Source organism: Mus caroli, chromosome 15, assembly GCF_900094665.2.
Source record: "Mus caroli chromosome 15, CAROLI_EIJ_v1.1, whole genome shotgun sequence".
Lineage (NCBI taxonomy): Eukaryota > Metazoa > Chordata > Mammalia > Rodentia > Muridae > Mus > Mus caroli.
Window position 1 is genome coordinate 76,208,250 of NC_034584.1, and position 21,394 is coordinate 76,229,643.

The window sequence follows — 21,394 nt, forward strand, 5'->3', positions numbered from 1 at the left end:
GTTGCTGGGATTTGAACTCCGGACCTTCGGAAGAGCAGTCGGGTGCTCTTACCCACTGAGCCATCTCACCAGCCCCCCATCTGTGCTTCTTTACATTCAAGTCATCCCTTCGTTGTTTACAGTGCTCATCAGCGTAATGCAGTGAGCAGGCGGAGTTTGTTTTAAGCAAAGTCTCAATATGTTCCCTAGGCTTGGCCTTGAGTCTGCTTCAGCACCTTATGTGTGGAGTCAGGCACACACCTCCTGACGTGTGTGGCAGTCGGAGGCAGCAGTAAGGGGAGAGGCATAGATTGTACTAAACATTAGGGGAGTGGCTAGAACTTGCTATGACAGCCAGGCGAGCCTCAAACTCACTGAGATCTAGCCGACGCTCTCTCCCAAATGCTAGGGGTAAAAGTGTGCACCATCATGCCCAGCTTAAAAATGTATTTAAATTTTTATTTGACACATAAAAAAATAATAATAAATATTACAAGTTATATATAAGTATATTATAAGTTAGTATATGACGTGTAATTATAATTGGCATATCCTTCACTTTTGTCCTGATTAGCATACTTAGTTAAAATAACTATAATAATTGATGGGTTTCATTGTGACATTCCCACCCAAGCATGCATATGTATGTAATGTTATATATGTGTGTGTGTGTGTGTGCTGGGCTCCTTTCAGTCCCGTCAGCCTGTCCTTCCCAGTGCTGCCTCTCCTCTCCTCCTCCCATCAGTCCCCTTTCTACTTATGTGCTTTCTTGTTTCGTTTTGTAATGACCCAGTGAGTTTCATCAGGCTTGTTCATAGGCATGTGGGTTCTTGCCAATAGCCACACCACTGATGATAATGTCCCTCTGTCTCCCAGCAATCCGTAACTGCATATAGATACTCATAAGAGGCCCGAGACCTCATGAGCTCACTTCACTCCGTGACAGGAAGTTGGTGAGCCCAGCCTTGTGCAGATCTTACGAGGAGAATTGTAGCATCTGAACTCAAGTGCGGTGCTTTGTGCCCGGAGGCCCATGTTGCTCGGCCCTGCTTCCCCCCCTTCATGAACCTCACCCTGTTGTTATTGTGTAAGGATCCACATGCTGGAGCCTGAATTATTCTATGAGAGCAGAAGAGGACACCGTATCATAAGTGGCAAGGAAAGGAGAAAGCTGGGCTAGAAGCGGTGCTGAAGGCCAAGGATGTTGCTGGGGAAGAAATCCCTCAGCCGGAAGTACAGCCTCAGGGTCGTACTGAACACTGCAGGAAACCAAGACAACTGGCCCAGGAGAGAGATCCAGTCATCAGAGCACAGGCAAAGGGGCTACTTGGTAGTGTGCCTACCTACAATGCACAAAACCCTCTGTCAGCCCCAGCACCAGATAAGTCTCGAGTGTGATGGCATACACTTGTAATCCTAGCATTTGGGACATAAAGGCACAAGGATCAGGAACCCATCATCCTTGGCCACATAGTACATTTGAGGCCAGCACAGGCTACATAAGACTGTTCCTCAAGGGCTGGAGAGATGGCTCAGTGGTTAAGAGCACTGACTGCTCTTCCGAGGGTCCTGAGTTCAATTCCCAGCAACCACATGGTGGCTCACAACCATCCATAATGAGATCTGTTGCCCTCTTCTGGGCTGTCTCAAGTCAGCTACAGTGTACTTACATATAATAAATAAATCTTTTTAAAAAAAGACTTCCTCAAGAAGACAGACAGACGTGTGCCCCATGGTTTGGGGCATCCTGCACCTCCCTTTTGGAACCCATTCAGGTTAAACCTCTGGTCTGCTCACAGACTGGCTGGGACCAAACGCCTCCCCTAAAATGCCCTCCTTCCTGCCCGTCCTCACTCAGGAGGCTTCAGCGCCCCCACCCAGCATCACGAGCTACTCAAAAGGCTGAAACAGGACTATTGCAAATTCAAGGCCAGCCTGGGCAACTTAGTAAGACCTTGTCTCAAAGTCGGAAAGGCTGAGGATGTCTGTCGCCCAGTGTGGAGAGCTTGCCAGGCATGGGTAAGGCCCTAGTTTCTCTCTCTAAGACTGGAGAAAGACAAAGAAGTTAGAGACCTAGACCTGGGCCTCCACCCACCAGTGGTTTCTGTTTTCCCACAAGCGGCCGATTTAGGCCAATGAGATGGCTCAGCAGGTAAAGGCACTGGCTATTAAGGTTGATGGCCTGCGTCCAATCCACAGCACCCACGTGGTGGCAGAAGAGAACCGGCTCCCTCCCACAAACTGTCCTCGGACCTCCACGTGCACAATGGAGCACTTACCCTCCACACACACATACTCAAACACACAAAATAAATCCTGTTTTTCTGAGTTAGCATGGTAACCATACCTTTAATCCTAGCACTCTGGTGACAGAGGCAGGTGGATCACTGTACATTTGAAATCTGCCTGGTCTATATCAGGATTTCTAGGCCATCCAGGACTACACAGTGTGACCCTGTCTCAAAACCAGAAACTGGTCCCTGGAAACATGTACCCAGTCTGACCAATCAATCTGCTGTCCACCTGTGAGCAAGAGAGCAACACAGAACCATACACTTAAACCTTGAGATTTCTCGTGTGTGTGTGTGTGTGTGTGTGTGATCCCCAATTTACAGAGGTGGGGAGGTTTGGCTGTATTGCAGAGTCCTTCAGCATGTCCCTTATAAAGGACAGTGTTGGGTTACAGTGTCAAAGGGCTGAAGAAGACTTCCAGTCTAGACTCCATTCCTTTCTGAAGAAATAAGATATTGCACTCGATACTGTCCTAGCTATTCCTCCTCATCCCTCTTTCTCCTCCTCTGTCCTTTTGTCCGACTGAGACACAGCCCTCAAGGACAAGGCGTCACCCAAACCCTAGAGGGTACCTCGGGGCTTTGCAACATCAGGGACCGTCCCGTTGCCTCTAGCTCCTATTGCTCCTGCCCACAGCTGGCCTGTGCTCTGTCCCTTTCTCAGTGTTGACATAGGTTCCTAGGTTGGCTTGAGGATAAGATAGGGACACAGCGATTAGACAGGTCAGACCCAGAGTGTGACTGGTGCCCCCTGTACCTCCCAGGTGTTCCTGCATGAAGCCACCGTGCGCCTGATGGCAGGAGCCAGCCCTACCCGTACACACCAGCTGCTGGAGCATAGCCTACGGCGGCGCCCCACTCAGAACACCAAGCATGGTAAGTCCAGCAGCTGCCTGGCCAGAGGCCCGCTGTAGCCTTACACTTGGGGAGCAGAGAGGGTGGAGCCCAGGTATCGGGCAGGGGGTTTCCACACACTGCATGACTCTCTTAGCTGCTTAGTGAGGTGGGGACAAAAGGGAGGCAGCAGAAACCTTGTTAGCTGAGGAATCAGCACACGGCTCTAAAAGCTTAGGATGTCCTCCCAGTGCAGGAGCAGAGTAGAAGTTGCCTGGGTTTGACTATCTCGGCCCAGTCAACTGCCAAGTTCATCTTCTTCTGCCCTTTGAGAAGGACAGGGAAGAGGGCAGAAGACACCTCCACAGGATGAGGGGGTGTGTTCAACAAATGAGGCCGCACAAACTCCTTGGGACAGTGCTTATATAAATGTCATTCCCACAGGAGAGGTAGACACCTGGCCTGGCCAACGAGAGCGAGCTACTGCCATCCTGCTGGCCTGCCGCCATCTTCCCCTCTCTTTCCTGTCTTCCCCGGGCCAGCGGGCAGTGCTGCTGGCTGAAGCTGCCCGCACCCTGGAGAAGGTGGGTGACCGCCGTTCCTGCAATGACTGCCAGCAGATGATTGTCAAGCTGGGCGGTGGCACTGCCATCGCTGCCTCCTGACCACCGTCTGGGGCCTGGTCCACTTCTTTCCACCTTTTTGTCTCTTTCTCCCAGGATCTTCCCTCTGTCTCCCAGACTGTCTCCCCATCTGTTTTTCTCCCTCCTCCCAGAGCTGTGAGGATGAAGGCAAGACTGATTGTTCTGAGCTGTTACCTGCCAAGGCTTTTGGATCATTTCGGGCCAGTAGGACCATGGGCAGAGCTCCTTAACACTGCTGTGGTAAATCCACGGTCCAAGCCCAGGCGGGCTGAGAAGAGAGATGGCCTGAGCAGGAACGGAGCTCTCCTCAGTTGGAAGCAACGTGGGGCGCTGCGAGCCCCTCCCAGCCCTCTAGAGACTGTCTCCTTTCTGCCTCTGGTTTTCTTTGTTGTTACGTTTCCTTCCTGTTTTTGTTTTTAATCAGGCTTTCTCTGGGAACTAGGTCTCTGCACCAGAGAGCATTTCGCATTCTGGACTTGATAGACGCGCCCCTTTTTATACAGATGTTTTTATATGTGTGTGCTCAGGCCTGCCGAGATGCAGGGCAAAGTTGCTGTAGCATCTTTGTTCCTCTCCCTGGGTCTGCACTCCCTCCCCTGTGCCTGACTAAGCCTTGTTCATTGTTCTTTCATCCTTACAAGGGACAGCCAGGGAGGGAAGGAGCCCAGCCCTGGGGAGGTGGGTGGGAGGGAGGCAGGGGCAGGTCTAGGGATGGGTGAAAAATAATGTCGGCATTGTTTTTTAATTTTTTTAAAAAATAAATGGTATCTTATTTAATTGTCCTGTTCCTTCCCACTCCTCCACCCCCCCCCAGACGGCCGCCTGAGCTCAGGGTGGGCCCATGGGGCTGGACAGGATGAGGTCACCATTGGGCCTGAGGGCCAGGGGTCTCCAGCATGACTTGTTTGTTCTTCCTCCCCCACCCTCACTCCTACCTCCCATAGAAGTGTATTTTTATCCCTAATTCCTGTCTGAATAAGCCCGGGTGGCAGACACTGGTCCCAAACCTTACCAGCAACCAGCCTCTCATTTCAGGGTAGGCAGCAGGAGTCGGGTCTCTTGCCTTGAGATGGGGGGGGGGTCCTAGGAAGAAGAATGCTCTGACCCTGCTTCTGCAGACTGCTTGGCTCAGGGCTTTCTGAGAGACTTGAGAGGAACTGTCCCTCCTCGCTTCTCCTCATCCCTTCAAGCTGGTTGAAGTGAGTAGGCAGGGGTGGGGCCCTGAGGTGCTTCAACCCCACCTACTCTGCCTTCCGCCTCTCCCCAACCATCACTGTAATTTATGGCCCCTGCCGTGGGGCAGCCTAGCCCTTGTGTCTGTGTATATACTGTGCCTTTTCTCCTTGTCGAGGGGTGGGAGGGGTTGGTTTTTCACTGAACAGGGGATACACCTATGTCTCCATCGATGTTGAAACATTCACCATGTGCTGGACATAGGTTTTCAATAAACACAGATTGGTACCACCTAACGCAAGGCTGTGTGAGTCTGTAGTATGACCATTACGCTGATTTAACCAGATGGCTGCATTTCTTGGCCAATATTGAGCTAGGGACTTTGGGGGACTGGGGGCAGCCTGATGGCTGCATTCTGGTGGCCCTTTCTTGCCCACAGGTGTACCTGACACACTCTAGGGATGGGAGAGAGTCTGGGATAAAAGGGCTTTATCCAGATTCCAGCTCCTTGCCTGGCCATTCAGCTCTCTGACTGGCTGGTTGGTAGTAGTTGGTTTTTTTTTGAACTTGAGGTGTTAAGTCACTCCTCCGTCAGGTGAGCCCTTGCTTCATTTCCACTTCCTGTAGGTGCGGCCCTCAGCAATTCACCGGCTTCTGGACACATACCACATATGTTGTTGTTTTTCCCAGCTGAGTCACGTTGGTGAACTGGCCCCTCACCACTTGCATATATGCAGACTAGAACAAGCCTTTGACCTCAGCATCAGGCTTATTGTTCAGGTGATAGCAATGTGACATACAAGAAGTACCAGGGTGCACTACGTGCTCTGTGAGCCTGGTAGAGTATTTGGGCCTTTAGAAGTAGAATGGAAGAAGGTTCCATCCAAGATGAGCCTGGGGCTGAAACCTGATCATCAGGCCAACAGCTCTGAATCACACCCTTTCCTAAAAGGCATCAACTGTAGACTACACTGCCCAGAGGCCAGCACAGCTAGGAGGGTCTGCCTGCACCATGTTCACTAGAGTCGGCATTGCAGTGCTGGCCCCTGCCCTCTGCCTCAGCCTAGCCCCAGTGCAGATCTCAGACAAGGAACTCAGGTCCCCAAACCTTCATTTCTTTATCTGCAGACAGCCCTGCAGGTCTCTTCCCCTTAAATAAGAAATAGTAACATATGGTAGCTGTTGTTCAGACAGTGTGCCATCCCTGGGGAACACAGGGAGTGGTTTAGCTGAGGTCATATACCTCACCTGGCTGTAGCCAGGGTGTCCCCACACACACCAGAACATGGAACTGAGGACCTTGCAAACAGGCGCCGACAGTACCCTGGGCCTCAGCCAGGTACTGGGAGCCTCTGGCAGGAAGAGGGAAGAGAGCTGGAGGGGCCAAGCCTGTGCAGTGGGAGCACCCCAAGGGAGGGGCATTGCTAGGCTCCCATTCCAACATCTCCATCCCCCTTAACCCAGAGCAGCTCCTGGGAGGAGCCTTTTCTATCCTGAGCACCAGATGTCCATGTGGCCCACACCCATTAGGGGGGTGGCCCTGGGCCAATCTGGCCAAGCAGCCTGCAAGCCAGGAGCCGGCCCAGGGCCAGACTGTGTCAATGATGATCAGCCAGGCCAGGCTAACTCAAAACTGTTGAGTGAGAGATCAGCTGCGGGCTGGGGAGGGGCTAGCCTCTGGTAGAGCACAGGAACCCCCACAGGGGTAACAAGCCCGCCCGCTCTCCCCTGAACCCAGACCTTTGGATGACTGTGGCTCCATCTGCTCTGAGCATTGGTTGGCATTCGACCCAGCCATCCTCTCTGGCCACTTCTCTCTGGTTTGCACTGCTGTCTGCCCAGTCAATGACTGATGATCCCCTTGGGACAGGAACCACATTAGAGGCTTTATTTACACAGGTAAGGATAGCCCTACATTCCCAAGGACAGAACACCTGGCCCTACCCTTTTGGCCCTTTAGCCACAGGCTCTGAATGTCCTTGTTCCTGCTTGGATTCAAGCCTGCAGCGCAATTTCACGACCTGGGGCCCAGGACCCTACAGAAGGCTCCAATGGTTCCGTTCTAGACCGTGACCTCGGCTTTGCTGTTGGTGCTCAGGTGCCGGGGTCCTCTGCCCGCGCTGCTGTAAAAGCTCGCCTGCTGCGCGCTGAAGGCCTCGGGCAGCTTCTCCACGCTGAACTGACGCCGCGGCGCGTGGTTGGGCCGCCGGGGCGCTGGGGAGACCTGAGCCACCAAGTGGCTACGGGGGAGCGGCCTCGCGGGGCGGCCCGCGGTCCAGGCGGCATAAGGGACCGAGACAGGACCGGCCGGAGGTACGTAACCCGGAGGGGCCCAGGGACAGGCGTCAAGCAGCGCAGGCAAGTCCTCCGGAGGCCGCGGGGCCCGCGCAGGGAGGGTCCGCGGGCCCGTCTCCGTAGAGGGAAAACGTTGATAGAAGTCCTGGGGTGCAACCTCTGCGTGGGGAACAGGGCGAAGCGAGAGTCAGGCTGCTCAGCACCTGCTTTAGGTAATAGGGGGGGTGCGGGTCAGCGGGCTGGGGAGGGAGCCGATTGGCTGCTTGGGGACGTCCTGAACCCGGATTGGTCAAGCGGGCTCCCTTTTGAGGTGAAGAAGGTAGCATTATCCCTAGGGAACTGGCGACAGCAACACGCGCCTCACCTGTAGCCTTGAGCGCAGCTGCTTTGAGGGTAGCGAACTTGGCATAGTCAGGCTGCAACGTCAGGCTGCCACCACCCTGCAGCCTCGGGCCGCGCGGGGGTCCCGGGGTGGCAGACCCCAGAGGCGTATTATTGAGGCGTTTCTTGTCTGGAGGGGAAAGTGGAGTGTAAAGGAAAAAAGCTGAAGCTTGCCGAAAGCCACTACTTTTCAACTCCCTACCCTCCCCCACTGTAGCCCCAGGCTACTTGGGGGATGGATGGCTCCCCAGAACATCCTGGCTCGGCTCAGGAAAACATGAACAATGGCAGCAAGTCCCGAGGCCCCCTAATGGATGGGTCCCTAGCTAGCAAGACGCTAAATCCTGCGCCATGGAGATGGAGGGGCACTGAACCCTAGAAGCCTGCATGTAGCAGGTGGGGGAACCACTTACGCAAGACACAGAGGCGGGTTCCAGATCCACAAGCCAGAGCTTCAACCTAACAGCCCTAGCTAGCATATCTTGAATCTAGAGTCTTTCTCACAGTTTCGTTGCCCAGGAGACAAGATGGTTCCCCTCCACCGAGGGCTCATCCAGACCCCAATCACACCTCTGCACAGGCAGCCACTCATTTATATATGAAATGTAGCTGTCCACTCTCCTAAAGCTAGCCAACTCTCCCACCTCCTCCTCCTCCTCCTCCTCGGCCTTGGTGTAGGTGAGCCAAGCTCAGCTAACACTCACCTGTGCTGTTGTGGGGGGAACCCCGGAGAACACCGTCACCCATTTGTACCTGGACGCAGTTACCCAAGGGTGGACCCAGAGGCGGAGGCAGTGGTTCTTGGGGACCTGGCTGCTTGAGAAGTTCTGTCAGTGTCCTGTGGAGACAGAGAGATGTTGAGGGGGCTTGCAGCTTCTGCCTCTCCATCAGCCAGGATCTAATCTCATCAAAGGCTGGCCGTTGCCACCATGGCCTTGCCTGGTTTTGGTTTAGTTTTATTATTTTGTGTATCTAGGTATTTTGCCTGCATGAATATCTTCATACTGCATATGTGTGCCTGGTGCCCTTGGAGGCCAGATGAGGACATAACAGTCTTAGAATGGGGGTTACAGATGCTCATAAGCCAGTGATTCTCAACCTTCCTAATGCTGCAACAATCTAATACAGTTCCTCATGTTGTGGTGACCCCAGACTATAAGATTATCTTCACTGCTACTTCATAATTGTAATTTTGCTAGTTATGAATCGTAATGTTCTATAATAAATCTGTATTTTCCAATAGTCTGTGAAGGGATCACTTGACTCCCCCATCTCCAGGACTCATGACCCACAGGTTGAGAACCGCTATCATAAGCCAACATGTGGTTGTTGGGAATTGAACTTGGGTCCTCTGCGAGAGCAGCTAGTATTCTTAACCGCTATGTCCTCTCTCCAGTTCCCAGTGGTCTCGCTTTGTATCTCTGGATAGTTCTTTCAACCTCTCAGTTCTCCCTTCTGTTCTTTCTAGTGACCTCAGATAGCTCAATCCTCCTACCAGGCATGGCCTGTCTCACTTACAGCCCCAAGATGGCCATCTCCCAAAGCAGGTCAGGAAACTAATGAGGTCATACGTAACTAGGGCCACCTCCTGTTCCTGAAGCTCCTTCCTGGAGTTCATTCTCCAAGACCCTCCCCATCGAGCCTCCTGTCCCAGCTCTTCGAATCCAGTATCCTCCTCCTCCTCTTTTTCCTCCTCTTCCTTATCCCATCTTCTTATTCTTCAAATGCTGCTGGAGTCCCTCCTCCAAGATCTCCCTTACCTATACTCCCGCTGTGTGGGCTTCTGCCAGGCCTGGGGCCTCGCTGGCATACGGACAAGGAAGGCAGACAACAAGGAAAAGAGGGGAGCCATGGAGATCCCTCTGTGGCAGCCCAACACCCAAAGGCTGTATGACCTTGGGCAGCTGCCTCCCTGGGTATCCAGAACACCCAGCCCCCACCAGCTGTGACAGTGTCTGACTGAGCCATCCCCGTAGACAACTCAGCCTTCAGCCCAGCTGCCTGCAGAACCCAGAACCCATGATTTTCTCCCACTTGGCCTGGCCCTCTTTCTGGGGCTGAGTTACGGCTGATTAACGAAGAGGCACACTGAAAGACACCTGAGGTGGCCAAGGATCAGCTGCAAGGTGTCTGCAGGCTGCCTAAGATGACCTTGCCTTTCCCACTCCCCAGCCACTCGTGCCATTATCCCAACACCGGGCAAGCACTGATAAGTCAGTTCTGTGTAGGGAAGGAAGGAGCCTCGCACCTCTGGGCCTTTGCACGGATTCTCCAAGGCCCGACTCCAGTCTGCTCCAACCCCTCTAGCCGTCCTTCCCTAGCTGTCAGAATCAGCATGGCTGAATGAGAGAGAAACTTGGGCAGGGGGTTCAGAACACACTGCCCAGGAGCCCAGAGGAGAGAGTCAAAGCACAGGGTTGTGAGCACACAAGCAAACCTGGGCTTGCACAAGTCGGCTATAGACTGGCCCAGCCACCCCTATACTACAGTGGATCTCTGGCTCCCACTGCCTCTCTGGCCTCCCCACTGCCCACCTTTGTCCTGGAAGAGAGATTCCCACATTCAGAGGCTGAGTTTCTGCCCCTGCAACATTCAGAAGCCCCTGCTAAATCCCGCTGCAATTCAGTGGCTTCAAAGAAACACAAAGTGCCCGGTGGTGGGATAGGTGGCAGGATAATTGGCACGAGTGGCTGAGGAGTGGGAAAGGTGAGGTCATCTTAGGCAGCCTGCAGACACCTTGCAGCTGATCCTTGGCCACCTCAGGTGTCTTTCAGTGTGCCTCCTCGTTAATCAGCCGTAACTCAGCCCCAGAAGGAGGGTCAGGCCGAGTGGGAGAAAATCATGGGTTCTGGGTTCTGCAGGCAGCTGGGTTGAAGGCTGGGTTGTCTATGGGGACGGCTCATCACCCTTTATGCCCTCCAGGTGTCTGGAAGGGATGGGCTTAGTGGTCTGGGACAACTACTCTCATGATCTGCCCCCGGGCACATCTGGTCCACCACATGTGTATGGCGGGGGAGGGGCGTCTCTTTATTATAACTCCCACTTGCTGCCTGTTGCATGTGGTGCCCACAGTCTACATGCCCAGTGGGGCTGGGACCTGGGTGGAAAGGAAGGGAGAGCACAAACAGGACAGGGGATTTGCTGGGGGTAGGGGGGGTGAGGGGGAGCATAAGTGGAAGAGATCCAGCCATGATCAGGACAGAATTTCAGCTCCCAGCGTTCCCATTCGGCTGACAAGTCAAAATAAACTCAAAACTTAGCTAGCATCTGGCGGGGTCTCTAAAACACAGGTCTAGATCCCTCCACACTCCCATTCTGAGCAGCTGGAAAGCCAGACCTTTGCCTGGGGGGCTACTGGGGAGGGGATGCTTCTGAAATTCCAAGGAATGAAGGTCAGGTTTGAGTCACACTGGGTTGGGGAAATGGATGGAGGTGGGAGGAGGGCGGGAGAGGGAGATGCAGCAGGGAACCCGGCAAGCATCCACTCCCTTCGCTAAGCCCACGACCACCCTTAAAACTGCCCCAGTCCAGTGGCTTCATCGTCCGTGCCCCATTCCTTGGACAGCGACTTTTTGTCTTCCGCAGAGGAGGTTAGAGCCACAAGGAGCCCAGTACAGGCAGGGAAGGTCAAGGGGAGAGAGAGCTATCAGGTATCTATCTCCCTCTGTGAAGCAGAGACGGGGAAGAGAGGTCCAAAAGAACAAAACAAAACAAAAAGAGAAAGGGACTGCGGAGAGGCCAAAGATTCAGAGGGTCCAGAAGGATGCAGTTGCAGTGAAATTTGGACCAACTAGGGACAGTGAAGACAAGACCGGCGGGCAGGCAAGCGGGCGCACTCACCTGGTCACCGTGCGCCGAGCGCGGGGGCTGTGCGCTCTCTCCAGGCCCAGGCGCGCCCCGATGCCGACCAGCACGAGTAGAGCGGCGACACCGCACACCGCGTAGACCGCAGTGTGGCTGCGCTCCCGGGCCGGGTCGCGCGGGGCGGCGGTGTCACGGGCGCGGGCAGGCGGCCGGCCAGTCTGCACCCAGGCCGGTGTGTCGTAGTTGGAGCAGCGGCTCTGGTCCAGGCGGCGCGGGCCGTCGTGGCAACAGAAGCGGTAGCCGCACGTGCCGCAGCAGAAGCTGTAGACGCCCGAGCTGCAGTTGAAGGGCGGGTCCCATTGGCCCATCACGTCGTAATAGCCGCGGCAGCGGTCGCCTCCCGCCGGTGCCACGGTACCGGACGCTGCGGTCTCCTGCTCCTCGGGAGCCCCCGCGCGGCCCGACGGCGACCCTGCCAGCAGCAGCGCCAGTCGGAGTGCGAGCGGGAGCCCATGCGGGCGCCGGCCACAGCGCTGTCCCCGCGCCCCAGCGCGCTCCATGCAGCCCGCTCCTTCTGCTATTGCGCCCGGCGCATGGCTCGGCGCGTGGCCGCTCTGCCAGGCTCCCCCAGCCCTCCGGGACCGGTCCCTCGGTCGCCCGGCTGCCCGCGCAGTCTCCCGGCCGACGCCTCCTGGTGCGTCTGCGGTTCCAGACACAAGTGAGCTCGGTGTGGAGTACGCGGGGCTGGATCTCCGGTGGGCGCGTTTTCCTCCGGGGCTCACCTCGGACTGCGCACGGTGGAGGCGGTCGGCGAGTGCTCGCCTGCACAGTTCCCGGCTCCCTCTGACCCCGGAGGGCGTGCGGGGCCTGGGTCTTTCGGGGACTGCGCCGGGCGGCGGGTCGCCGGATACCTCTGCCTTCCCGCCGCCCGCTCCGCGGTGCCCGCGCTCTGGATCTGGCTCCGGCTCGGGCTCCGGCTCCGGCGCGGGCTCGGCGCGGGCTCGGGCGGGCGGGAGGGAGAGGGAGCGAGGGGAGGAGGGCGGGAGGGAGGCAGAACCGGGGGAGGAGCGCGGCCGCTGCGCCGGGAGGGAGGGGTTCTGTAAGGTCAGTGCAGCAAGCGCGCCCCACCAGGGACCCTCTCCAAGACCTCCCTCAAATTGTTGTCGGAATTGGGCCCTCGAGGGGGCTCAGCTTAAGCTCTGGGGACTCGGATCTTGGCAGCCTTGGATGAGCGATTCCCTGCTTTTTAAGTAAGGGGACAGAGGCATAGAGATCAAAGCAGCCTGGAATTCACTGGGAAGGGACTCACAAATACACACACACACACACACACACACACACGCCCCAATGTTCCATCCCTGTGTCTGGTCCTGACATGAATGAAGAAGGCACAATAAGGACCCCCAACACAAAAATGGCAGAATCAAGCTTTGATCAACCCCTCTCTGGTCTGCCCCAGAGCATGTGCCCTGATTCTAAAACCTGGACATTTGGCTAGGGTCCTAGGATGTCCCAGTTCTGGAAACAGTCTGGCCAGAGCCCTCAAGTGGTCAGCTCCCCTCCATGGCCTCTGCCTTAGAAGGCTGAGCAGGTCCTGGGGACCAGGCCAGTTGTACTCCCCTGTCTGTCAACTCTCACTCCCTGGGACTCCCAGGTCCTTTCACAAGCTCAGGGAAAGAATGACAGGCATGGCTCAATGCCCCATTCCACCACTCCCCCGCTGAGCTGCTAAGGAGAATATGACCCTGATGCCAGTCATTGCCTCTCCCTGCCTCAGTTGCTACAGTAAAGGTCAAAAGGTCTTCTGGGAGCCAGGCTGTGGTGGCGCTCACCTTTAATTCCAGCACTTGGGAGGCAGAGGCAGGTGGATTTCTGAGTTCGAGGCCAGCGTGGTCTACAAAGTGAGTTCCAGGACAGCCAGGGCTGTACACAAAAACCCTGTCTCGAAAAACAAACAAACAAACAACAACAAAAAAAAACCCAACAACAACAAAGGTCTTCTTGGTGCCCGCAATGGCATAGCAGTGCTGAAGGCTTGCGGAGAGGTTGAAGAAGGAGGACCACTTGGGCTCACAACTTTGACCAGCCAGGGCAATGTGTTGAGACCCTGTCTCAAAAAGCAAACAGAACAAAATAGTGTCCTTTCACACACTAAGGACAAAGCAGGGGGATTCCTTGAGGCTAAATTAATCTAAATCAGAGAGGTTCTCAGCCTTCCTGATGCTGCAACCCTGTGACATAGTTCCTCATGGTGACCCCCACCATAAAATTGTTCAATTGCTCCTTTATAACTGTAATTTTGCTACTGTCATGAATCCTAATGTAAATATATAATATGTAGGATATTCGACACCCAACCCCTAGGTTGAGAACCACAGGTCTACACGGTGAGTTCCGGGAAAATTCTGTTTCAAGAAAAGAAAGAATGCCTTTAATCCCAGCACTTGGGAGGCAGAGGCAGGTGGATTTCTGAGTTCGAGGCCAGCCTGGTCTACAGAGTGAGTTCCAGGACAGCCAGGGCTCTACACAGAGAAACCCTGTCTCAAAAAAAACCAAAGAAAAAAGAAGAAAGAGAAAAAGAAAGAGAAAAAAAGAAAAAGAAAAAGAAAAAAGGAAGGAAGGGAAGGGAAGGGAAAAAAGAAGAAGGGAAGGAAAGCTGGCAATTTGGTTCTGGTCATGCATACCTGCAGACTTGAGGATTAGAAGTTCAAGACCAGCTTGAACCACATGAGACACTATTTCAAAAAACAAAACAAAAACAACCGCCCCCCCAAAAAAAAACAGTGAAATAAATCAAGACCTTTCTCTGAAAAGCAGATTCATAATCCATTCCTTCCAGGAGGTGGAGATGACCTCTCACTATCCAGATGGGGACACCAGGAGGGCAAGGCTAGGTTTCCAGTTGAGCCCTCTGTCCCCAGCTCAGCTCAGGTGCCTGTCAATACCTGCTGAATGGAACAGTGAAATGATACTTACTTCTAACTCCCGTTTGATGGGGAATTTAGCTGCTTTAGGGCTCACTCTTCTCCTTCCCACCTCTCCTCCTCCGGAGCCTGGAATCAGCTTATGAACGGGGAGGGTATGAGAGAGGAAGAGGAAGGATTTACATCCTAAGGAGGATCAAGTCCTGTTGTGTGAGATGAGGGACTGACAGGAATGTCAGGTATTAGTGGGCTAAGGCTGGGAGGAGGGTAACTACCCCACCCACAGGCTGTCTCCGTTCACCCTGGCTAAAGATGATCTCTTCCCCTCCCCGGACACATGCACACATACCCATGTAATTAATTCCCAATCCAGTCCTGAAGACCCTATCCCCATAAAAAGACTTTCTATATTGCCATTCAGAAAGGGAGGTGATGGAACAAGATGGACAGAGACAAGAAGGAAGCGCTTTAATCACCCACCAGGACCACACATTGTAGGGCATCACATTACAGACTATGTCATGACTTGTTTTCAGCTGGGGTGTTGTTGCTCCAATCAGAACTTCATAGCCGTGCTTTCTGATGCATCCTTCTCTGCTTCCTTCCCTGGCTTTCCTAACGATGGGATAACTGCCACCAACTGTGCTGTGTGTGCAGTAGGTTCCTATCACTCTGCCAAGCTACCTTGGTGTTTGTTGGGTGGGGGTGGGGGATTCTGAGGGTGGTCTCCCTCCACCCCCCTCTCTGAGCTGTACTTTGGAACTGTGTCATCTCCCAATGTACAGAGTCTCCTGTGGCTGCGTCTCTTCTGGGGTCTTCTCTTCCCCCTATTGTCTTGGCATTTGCTCCACGGGTGACCTCTTGTTGACCTGCAAATCTATGTGATGTTTCCATTGGTCCAGGGACTGATTCCAAACCTCATCCCATCCCCAGGTCTCTCCTCAGCTTAGCCTGATTCTGTGGGTTCTACGGTGAGCCAACTACCACAGGTGCCAACAACTATAGGGTCTGTGCCAAACTCTAGATGCCTGTCTGTGTGGACACATGGTCTTGGGGTGATGGGCAGCAGAGGAAGAGTAACTTAAAAGACACAGCTTGTCTTTGTTCTGGGGGTCTGACTCTCCACGCAGCTGATACTCCCACTTCAGGTACATGGCAGTGAGCTGGGCTAGGGGCGTCTAGAGATAATGCAGCCCAGTGAAGGTGAGACCCCATTATCCTGGACTCCAGGGCCTCTGAGCACATCAAAGCTCTAGGGCATCCGCCCCCTGTCTCTTTCCCTCCCAAGTCTGTGTCACCAAAAAATCGTCCATTGATCCAGGCTTAAAATAACCCCTGGCATCTGCAATGAGCCCCACGGGGCGGGCAAGAGGAGCCGAGTGTCTGCCTGAAGGGCACCCGCCCCGCCCCCAGCTCCCAGGGCTGGCAGCCGAGTGTGTGTGCGTGCAAGTGTGCAGGCGGTGTTGGAGTGTGCTCCTGGTTGTGAGTGAGAGAGTGCATGTGTGTGTGTGGAGGGGGGCAAGGGTGACGCTCTCAGGGGCCATCACTGCACTACGGGGTTTGCATGGGCATTTCCCTGCCTAACTCTGGCTGTGGGAGCCTGGGGGCCCCTGAAACTCTATGGACATTAGCGAAAGCAGGTGCTGGGCCTCCGCATCTGCATCTTCAATGTTAGGTGACCAGTCTGTCACTCTGTACAGACAGGAAGGTTTGGAATTTACTAGACAGAAACCTAAGAACAGGAGTGGGGGAAGTGGCTTGTTATGGCTGGCACACAGCCAGAAAGGATCAGGGTCTGGCCTGGAGCCACACTATGAGCCCTGAGCCCGCCTTTGTAGCGCTAGAAGCCCCCAGGATCCCAGGGAGGCTCTTCTTCCCCCATGACCTGCACTCAGGCAGCCTGTGCAGAAGGCCTCCCTTCAGCCACTGTTGCTTCTCCTCTTTCTCCTGTTTCCTGCCCTCCTGATGATGCCCTGTGTCACTGTAGACCTGTTACAATCCCTACTCTATGAGGGCCGGTCCATCTTTCTAGACCTTATTTTCTCATCAGCAAGATGGACGACTAGCAGTTCTTTCACAGAGCTACAAAGAGAAGCTGAAAGGCCCGACTGGAAACAGCCAGTATAGGCAACCACCTGGGAAAAGATAGTGACACTGGGTGCCACTCAAGGGAGAAGGTGACTCCTAAGCTCACTGTCTTCCATTTTCTCCAGAGATTGGGGGGATGTTAGACTCCCTGCTAGTGCAGATGCTGGCACCAGGAGGGGGTCTGGAGGGAGGGCCCTGGGCTGCCTTTGTCTCCTGAGAGGCAGCTCGTGACTCAGGCTCCAGCTGCCTGTAGGAGGGAGGGGGCGACCAGGCTCCTGAGGTCTCAAGGGAGCAGCAGGATTGGGGGGCTGGGCACTGCGACTCAACCTGCTAGTCCCAGTCATTCTGTATCCTGGCCTTCGCCCTTCCTGTTCAGGTAACCCCCCTCATTGTTTGCACCCACCGTGTTAGTCCCCCTTCAGGATTCCCCCAGAGGCCAGAGCTGGTGACAGCAGGGCTGGTGGAGGTTAGACAGGGCAGCCACGAGGTCAGGGAAGTTTTATCGGCTCATGTCTGGTGGGTAGCTCCCAGTCAGCTCAGAACGTGGGCCTGACCCTTCTCATCTGCACAACATGCTGAAGTGTGTGATTTCACACATCCAGGCCCCTCTTGCTCCAGCTGCAGTTACCTGAAGGCGCTGGAAGACTGCTCGTGAAAAGAGCTCGAGGAGGAAGGAGCTGGTGTTTGTAGCTTCAACAGTAGAGAGCTTGCCTAGTGTGCACAAGGGATTCTATCCTCAACACCACGAAAAGAAAAAGTCTGGTGTGGCAGCGAACACCATCACTTGTAAGGAGAAGACCAGATCAGGAGTTCAGGCCATTCTGGGCTACACAAAGAGTTCGAGCCTAGCCTGGACTACATGAGATCATGTCTCAAAAAAAAAAAAAAAAAAGAAAAAAAGAAAAGAAAAGAAAAAAAAAAAAAACTCAAACCAAAACAACAACAATAAAGAACAGATTTCTCCTACCGGACCAGCCTTTTGTAAGTCTGCATCCTTGGACCTCTGGCCACTCCCCTTTTGGCAACCTGGCCAGCCCTCAGCCCCGCCTCTCCATGGCTCTGCCCCACGCCCACCCTGCCCCATCTTTCCGACCTAACAGCTAGCAGTCGGGCTCTGACCTCCTGACCTGCACAGACAAACTTTCTCCCACCGTGGTGATGCTTGGCAGACCTGAATCTAGAGCTTTTCCCAGGTTCTCTAAAACTTAGGGATCCATCCCGTCCCGCCCCAGCAGCAGAGTCCTGGGACCAAAAGCTTGGCCGAGAAAGCCCGGCTCAAAGCGAGAACAGTCCACAGAGGGCACACAAAGATTTATTTATTTTATTTATATGAGTACACTGTTGCTGTCTGCTGTCTTCAGACACACCAGAAGAGGGCATCAGATCCGATTACAGATGGTTGTGAGCCACCATGTGGTTGCTGGGAATTGAACTCAGGTCCTCTGGGAGAGCAGTCAGTGCTCTTAACCACTGAGCCATCTCACCAGCCCAGCTGGGTAGTCTTTAGGAGCTGTTTTTGTTTTTGTTTTTTAAGACAAGATCTCTGAACTGGATACTTAGCTGAGTATGGTCTTGAACTCCTCATCTTCCTGCATCCACCTTCCAAATGCTGGGATTACAGGTGTGAGCCACTGTGCCAAGTTTTATACTGTGCTGGAGGCAGAACTAAGAGCCTCAAGCATCTAAGCAAGGACTCCACCAACTGAGCCACATCCCCAGCTACGAGCCCCAGCTCTTGACATAGACGCAGGCCTTGAGACATGCTATCAGCTTCTAAGGACAGTGCTGTCTGGTGCGCGCACGTGCGCGCATGTGTGTGTGTGTGTGTGGGGGTGGTCAGCAGGGCTTCCCCTCTGGCTTCTCTAGTGAACCCTCCACCTCCACCTTGCGCCCCCAGTCTTGGAGCTGCCAGGCAGGAAGTGAAAACGGCCTGCAGGAAGCACCAAAAGGAACTGAGACTTCAGCCCTCTGCCCCCACCTGTTAGTCCCTGGGGACGTTGGGGAAACCAGACCATCCAAAGGAAAGGACACAGCTTGCGTAGGTGACCTCCCCGCCACCCCAACCCCGTAGGGTTGGGTAGGCATACCAGGTAGGGGCAGAAACCTCCATTAAGCTCCGCCCATCACTCATTGTGATTTGTGTCTCTGAACCACTCTTTTTTTTTTTTTTGGTTTTTCGAGACAGGGTTTCTCTGTGTAGCCCTGGCTGTCCTGGCACTCACTTTGTAGACCAGGCTGGCCTCGAACTCAGAAACCCGCCTGCCTCTGCCTCCCAAGTGCTGGGATTAAAGGCGTGCGCCACCACGCCCGGCTGAACCACTCTTACAGATGTAAGATCATCCCGACTCTCAGAGGTCGTTAGAAAGGTCAAGGCCATTGTCACTTTGGTCCTTCTGGTAAGAGAGACCCCCCATTTTTTTTTTTTTTTTTTTTTTTTTTTTTGCAGAAAGGAGGCGCTTGCTCTATGCCTGTGACACCAGCAGAGCCTGAAAGGGACCAGATGCTCAGATGGAAAACTTGACAAGCATCGAAAAGCCCAATTGGGAGTGTTTCAAGACAGAAACCTACTGTATGTGACGTTCAAGATAGGACTTAAAGGAAAAAGTCTGGGGAGGGGGCAGGGCACACTAGTGGATGTCAAGGGTCACCTTGCGGGATTCAGCCCTCTCCTTCCACCACACAGGGTCTAGGATCACATTTGGGTTTCCAGGCTCAGCAGCAAGCACCTTTCCTCCATCCATGAGCCATCTTTGACCGGAAATGGGGCTTTTGAGTATGTGACGGTTATAGCTGACATTATAGATGACAGCACACACTGCATACGAAGAGGCTGGTCCTCTGGGCCACGGTCAGCTCTCCTCAGCCTCCAGTAAGGACTTCCACAATGCACCTTCCCACTCATATGCAAAATGACTGTCTTGATTTAGATTTAATAATTTTTTTAAAGATTTATTTATTGATTATATGTAAGTACACTGTAGCTGTCTTCAGACACTCCAGAAGAGGGAGTCAGATCTCATTACGAATGGTTGTGAGCCATCATGTGGTTGCTGGGATTTGAACTCCGGAACTTCGGAAGAACTGTCGGGTGCTCTTACCCACTGAGCCATCTCACCAGCCCTTAATAATTGTTTTAACCAAACATGAGTCCCCCACTTCCCCCTTCCAGCCATTGTCATGGAGATGAATCATGGAGATGAAGTGAAGAATGGTGGACAAAGATCCTCAGAAAGAAACACCTATGACAAACAGGGAGGGGGTGCCAACTTCACTGCCTGCCTGGTGGTGCAGCCCTTGTGTGTGTGTGTGTGTGTGTGTGGTGTAGTGTTCCTGCTCCTTGTCCCCCCTCCACTTGCTTTTCCTGCCTTTCCCAAAGAGCTCCCTTCTTCTCCTTCGTTTTTTTTTTTTTTTAGACAGGGTTTCTCTGTACAGCCCTGGCTGTCCTGGAACTCACTCTGTAGACCAGCAGGCTGGCCTCGAACTCAGAAATCCACCTGCCCCTGCTTCCCAAGTGCTAGGATTAAAGGCGTGCACCACCACTGCCCTGCTCCCTTCTTCTTAACAATGATAATGCCAGGTTCTCTGGCTACCTAGGCTTCGGTTTCCTCACTGTGAAATGGGGACGAGTGTCAGACTTCTCTCAGGTCCCTTCCAGCTCTTCTCCATTATGGGCCGGGAGACCAGAAAAAGAACTTTGTACCCATCCCCCATTTCTCAAAAGAAACTGAGACTGAAGGAAACTGTGTACCAGCCAGCCACTTAGCTGGGATGGAGAGGTGCCAAAGGTTTGTATGCCCCATGGGGGTTTCACTAGCTTTTTTTTCACCGTCAGAGCCTAGACCCTGGCTATAGCTAATACAAGTAGCCAGGGTCAGTTCAGACTCCTCCAGCCCCAGGCTAGCACTAGTGGACAGCAATGGCCTGGCTGATGCCTGTCACCTGCTGTTGTCATCGGATCTCACCCTACTTACACAACCCCTGGAGAGAAGAACATCTTGGAAATAAATGTCCAGATTCTGGATGCTCTAAACTGCTACTGGGTACCATTTTCTAAACTAGGAAGGGACTGCACAGGAGAGCCAAATGCTGCCAGGCAGCTGTGAGTTCAAAGAGACTGGAAGGCAGGTTCAGAACTTAGACAAGACTCTGCAGAAGGACTCCACTTCTGACTCACAGGTCAGTGCTCCTTCCTATACATGCTAGAGTGCAGCTTCCCTGGGAGCAGGAGGGCAGGCAGGAGACATGATGGCTCCCTCTGAGTGTGCAATGTACCCCAGGTACTGGGGAGAGGGGATTAGTGGCTTCAGAGCAAAGAGCCCCACTGTCAGGGGACGGCTTCCACAAGGGTGGTGTTGAGCCTGGGGCCAGCTTGGCTGAGAAAGCCCAGCTCAAGGGGAGAGCAGTCCGTAGAGGGAACACAAAGGACCATCTTAGCTCCGCTTGCTGCAGAGCCACAGGCCTGCCTTGGCCTCTCTGTGAAGGAGCGCTGTACAGGTCACTGCTCAGCACACCACACTGCTGAGTGCCGCCTCCAGCTGGTCTCGGAGGGAGATTACCACCAGGATGTTCCATAGGCTTAAATTTAGACTCCAACCTGAGACTACAGACATCTGCCTATGAATCACAGGTCTCTAGAAACAGCCATCACAGTGAAGATGGCATCTTACGTCCTAGCAGACTGGGTCAAAGAAATCCATGGTTCTTCCTGGGTTACAGACAACCGAGCCTCCTCACTACCCTACCCAGGCCTCTCCCCTAGTCCCTGCTTATTCTAAAAACTGATCTTACAGTTAGGGCAACACTCACTGTAGAGTGCTGTTTAGTGCGGGTCCGGTCCCCAATATGGTGAAATATAAAATTACAGAGAAACTTGTACCAGATACCACAGCCAGACCATCAGCTGTTGCTGCCACTTGAGTCATCTTCAAAGCAGAACAGCGCCCCCAGCAGGAATTAAAGAAACACAGCACCCAGGTACAGA

General features: G+C 53.7%; 2 protein-coding genes across 3 annotated transcripts in view; one reads left to right on the top strand and one right to left on the bottom strand.

Annotated features, from left to right (window-relative positions):
• Srebf2 (sterol regulatory element binding transcription factor 2) overlaps nucleotides 1-5,217 on the top strand; it is a 60,122-nt gene extending 54,905 nt beyond the window's left edge. Inside the window, exons 18-20 of one of the 2 annotated variants that reach the window (XM_021182744.2) lie at nucleotides 3,035-3,146; nucleotides 3,549-3,688; nucleotides 3,880-5,217. In XM_021182744.2, the coding sequence (XP_021038403.1) occupies nucleotides 3,035-3,146; nucleotides 3,549-3,688; nucleotides 3,880-3,978 (351 nt within the window). In that variant the 3' untranslated portion in view covers nucleotides 3,979-5,217. Of the gene's footprint in view, nucleotides 1-3,034; nucleotides 3,147-3,548 lie in introns of both variants that reach the window. The other variant, XM_021182743.2, reaches the window with a different exon arrangement.
• Nucleotides 5,218-6,782: 1,565 nt separating this feature from the next.
• Shisa8 (shisa family member 8) lies at nucleotides 6,783-12,358 on the bottom strand. Its single transcript, XM_021184318.1, has 4 exons — nucleotides 11,438-12,358; nucleotides 8,302-8,435; nucleotides 7,581-7,727; nucleotides 6,783-7,375 (listed from the first exon to the last, which is right to left on the bottom strand). The coding sequence occupies exons 1-4, from the start codon at nucleotides 11,959-11,961 to the stop codon at nucleotides 6,984-6,986; spliced, it is 1,197 nt and encodes a 398-aa protein (XP_021039977.1). The 5' UTR covers nucleotides 11,962-12,358; the 3' UTR covers nucleotides 6,783-6,983.
• Nucleotides 12,359-21,394: the final 9,036 nt, after the last annotated feature.